The sequence below is a fragment of the Haemaphysalis longicornis genome, unplaced genomic scaffold (genome assembly GCF_048455015.1).
Source record: "Haemaphysalis longicornis isolate Haplotype H1 unplaced genomic scaffold, Haemaphysalis longicornis Haplotype H1 scaffold_1, whole genome shotgun sequence".
NCBI classification, from domain to species: Eukaryota; Metazoa; Arthropoda; class Arachnida; order Ixodida; family Ixodidae; genus Haemaphysalis; species Haemaphysalis longicornis.
In genome coordinates this window covers 54,703,338-54,707,217 of record NW_027526203.1, presented here as the reverse complement: position 1 = coordinate 54,707,217, position 3,880 = coordinate 54,703,338, and the positions used below count along the sequence as shown (strand labels likewise).

At 51.9% G+C, this 3,880-nt stretch overlaps 1 protein-coding gene across 1 annotated transcript; it reads right to left on the bottom strand.

Annotated features, from left to right (window-relative positions):
* Window positions 1-214: 214 nt before the first annotated feature.
* LOC144170806 (microtubule-associated protein RP/EB family member 1-like) lies at window positions 215-685 on the bottom strand. The gene has a single exon (XM_077700853.1). It carries the CDS (start codon window positions 683-685, stop codon window positions 215-217), a length of 471 nt encoding a protein of 156 aa, XP_077556979.1.
* Between the last annotated feature and the right edge of the window lie 3,195 nt (window positions 686-3,880).

The following is a 3,880-nucleotide window of genomic DNA, read 5'->3' as shown; positions in this document are numbered from 1 at the left end:
CAGACTTCCACTTAGTTTACGCGCAGGCCTTCGCCGGCAGGCGGCTCCAGCAAGTTTAGGGGCTCTATTACTTCAATGATCTTGTGGGCTAGGCTTCGTTCATCCGCGCTTCCTGCCGCCTCACTGGCACGACACAGGTTTTCGATAGACCACAAAGCTACGCGGTAACTGTCAGACGCTTCGGACGCATCATCGGTCAGATCCACGACCTTCTCTACTTGGTCATTCGGCTCGGAACCCGGACGTCGTGCCGCGTCCGGCTGCTGCTCCAGCGGAGCCGCATGCCCGGGTGACGTGCGCCCCGTTTCGCCATCTTCCGAAGTCGGCGCTGCGGATGGCTGCCAGTAGCGCCGATGTCACGGTCGGCGTGCGTGCCGTCAAAGAGCTGCCTGAGCCACTTTATGAGTTCGTAGTGGTTTCTGAAGCGTCCGCTAATGAGATCTTCTATGCGGAACGCTCTGCGCAGGCACGCCTTGTCCATACCGTGCTGCAAAAGCTTATAATTGAACACACGGCCGTTCTCGCTCTTCGCGCTTCGTCTCACCTTGGCGAGAGGCAGGCTACCGGGGGCAAGCTTGCATAAGAGCTTGCAATAGGCCTCGCCCGAGCTGAGGTTTTCGAAGCTCGCGTAGTTTGACTCCAGGAGCCCGTTGATCCAGGCGATAAGTTGCTTCCCGGTGATCATGCCGGCTGCTTGTCCCACGCTGTACTGACGCGACGTCGGAGGAGTGGAACGTGACCTAATTGTTTGACCAACGGATCCAGGTGCGTGATCTTATTTGGACCTGCGCAGCCTTCCCGTGGCAAACAGGCACGAGCAGCTCCTTCGTTGTCTGGAAATGATGATAATGACCGCCATGGTGATGATACTGATAGTGCAGCGGAGAAGGACGTCACATTCCGGATTGGTGGTTGAAACGAGGTGGTGACCAGAGCTTAGCCAGGCTATTACCCTCCACTGGGAGAATTATAAATTTCTCTCCACGGCAGAGAATCAACTGGTCGCACGTCTCGTCTAGCCGCAATAACAACTAGTTGCGTCTTCCACTGGCATCCCCTGATAAAGTGACCTAGACTGTCCCAAACTTCCCTTGCGCCCTAGGAAAGCACGTAGAAGTGAAAATGAAATAACCTATTGTTTTTTTGTTTTTTTCCTTTTACAAATAGCAATATTCATCATCATCAACAACAGCCTACTAGGTCCACTGCAAAGAGGCCTCTCCCACCGACCGGTTTCCAGTACTGCGCTACCCTAGTTCATTCTTTGTCTCCGAATTTAATCATTAGAATATAAAATAAATATAACAAATATAATCAGTCGATTTATGTCAACTGTGTGGCGTCATTGTGGCCTGTGGGGGCCGAGGGCATGTTTCCTCGCCATTGAGCCGAGCCTACAGACAGACAGGCAGGCAGACAGAGAGAGAGAGAGAGAGAGAGAGAGAGAGAGAGCGAGAGAGAGAACGTTTACTGAAGCAACAGGGACGGGTAGGGAGAAAAGCGTTAGAAGCGGAGGGTGGCCACCTTAGTCCGGAAGGACGCGTACCGCGGCTGCCATCCTCGCCCGAGAGACCAGTACTCCTGGTCTTGGAGCTGGCAGCTCTGCAACGCGCACTCTCACACTTGAAGGGTACGGGATCTGGGTGGTGGAGGGTTGGTGGGGCACGTCCAGACTAGATCAGCTGTGGTTTCATGCAAAAACATTATTGTGGTTGAAGCTATTCAGGTAGTTCTTGTAACCGGAGGCATCCAAGTTATTTTTGGAGCCTTAGTAGCATGCATTCACCAGTGAACTCTACAGCCCCCTCGGTTATCTGGATCTGAAGGTCCGGATCGGTTATGCGGAGCGTGGCTTCCCAGTGCTGCTTAGAGGTGTTTAGTGGTAACAAATCCTGGGGACATGTCCATATTATGTCAGATAGTGCGGCGTGCTTCGTGGCAGGCTGCGGTTGTGTACAGGCTTGGGAGTACGTTGGTAAGACGGGCAGGGTTAGGGAGTTTGCAGTAAACGACAAATGTGATCTTTGCTGTTATATGATTGCTGGTCTACCGGTGGGTATACGTCCTGTGGGAGAGGAGGTAGTGGGTCGTAAAGACAATAAATGTGACCAGGCGATCCCTCGCAGAACGTGTCCCGTGACTGGGATAGAGATTAGGCCCTGACTGGATCGTGACCCTTTGGGCGGGTTCGCAGGGCTTCGCGTATCCCTCGAAGCCGGAGTGTGCGGGTGCCAAAGATTAAATGAATTATCTGGCCTTGGGATTTGAGTGGACATTTTTCCAGAATCATGAGTGCCACTCGTGCTAACCGATCATAGGCGACATTTTTAATTGCAGTCTTTGAATCATAAATGATTTTCTGGGGCTAAGATTCGGTATAATGGCGAAGGCTATGGCCACTTCTTCCACCATTTCTTAGAAAGTGGCTCGTATTCTCGCCGAGTTCACAAGTCTTTTAGAGAGGTCTGTTATAGCGACTGCGTATGCATCGCTATGCTTGTATTCTGCTGCGTCTACATAGACGATGTTCGCGTTGTTTCTGTTTATATTGTGAAGTACTTCAGCCCCTTTCTTTTTCCTGGCTGTGTGATGTTCGGGGGAATATTCCGCGGCACATCATTTCTTGTCACGGGGCATATCAGAGGACCGCAACACCATGACCCTCACAGCGCCATGACCAGAGACCAGCGATTACGATCACGACAAAGACGGGACTGGCGTATCTTGCACTTTCTCTCTGATTGCCGCCATGTAAATAGAGTAAATGGATTGTTCTCCTTTCTCATGGTTCATGTTATCTGCTCTTCCACCATGTAACAATATTCAGGCATGAGTGAATGAGTGTTCACCGGCTGATGGTTCGCCTCATAACATGGTCATCCCAAGCCCATTTCTTTCTTTAGTGCAACTATTCTCTCTTGTACTCTAGTTCTTTTCTGATCCAGGTAGCTCGTTTCCGGTCCCTGAGAGTTACTTCTGATGGGTTTAAAAGGAGCGGAAGGCCAGTAATCCGTTCGAGGGATGAAATAAGGAAAATCGGGGGTAAACTGTGGCCCTAGCAGCGCAGGGCAGGAGTGGTTGAAGGTCAATGGGAAAGGCCTTCGTCCTGCAGTGGACCTGAGTGGGCTGATGAAGATGATGGATGTGGGATGTGCTAATTCATCGCGCCGCTGCCCTGTGCGCGCATGCTACAAGTTTAGTGTAATGCGGGGAAGATTTATGTACTGCGGTAAACCCGCCCTCCTCCAACATGCTGCGACAAGCCGGAGTGCGTACGCCGCGCGGGCGCTTGCTGTCGGTGGATCAGGCCCGCGGCAATCGCAAAATACACTATTCTACCGGAGTCATGTAGAGCCTTGAATCTGCCACAGAGTCCCGTCGCCGAGATCTCGTTTGCCCTTCCTCAGAATCAACGTGCGCCGGCTTTCGCGAGCCCGGGAAAGAGTGTTCGTGTGCGTCCGTACTTTCGCCGAGCTGTGTGGGAAGCCCTGGGAGGCGGCGCAACCGTCAACGCTTCTGTGGATAAATCAAGCGCATTCAGTGACTGCATAGGGCTAAGTTTAGAGTTCTGCTCTTTCCGAGTCGGGCTGTAAGCCCGTTACGGCGGCTCGGGCATCGTAGAATTCACGGCGGTCAATGGTGCGTGCGGCACCTTTCTTCACTGAGTTTTCCCAGGCTTCACAGGATATCTGGTAGGGCGTGTGACTTTGTCACATGTATTATTCGCACTGGACTATGTTGATACAGTTGGGAAGTAGTGCTTTAGAGAGCCATGAACATATGAATGCTGGGAAAAAAATCCAGTTGTTGGAACTTGCAAAAGAGTTGCGCTGGATGTTGCGGACGCGCTCAGAACGCTATAGCTAATACAGGCTATACT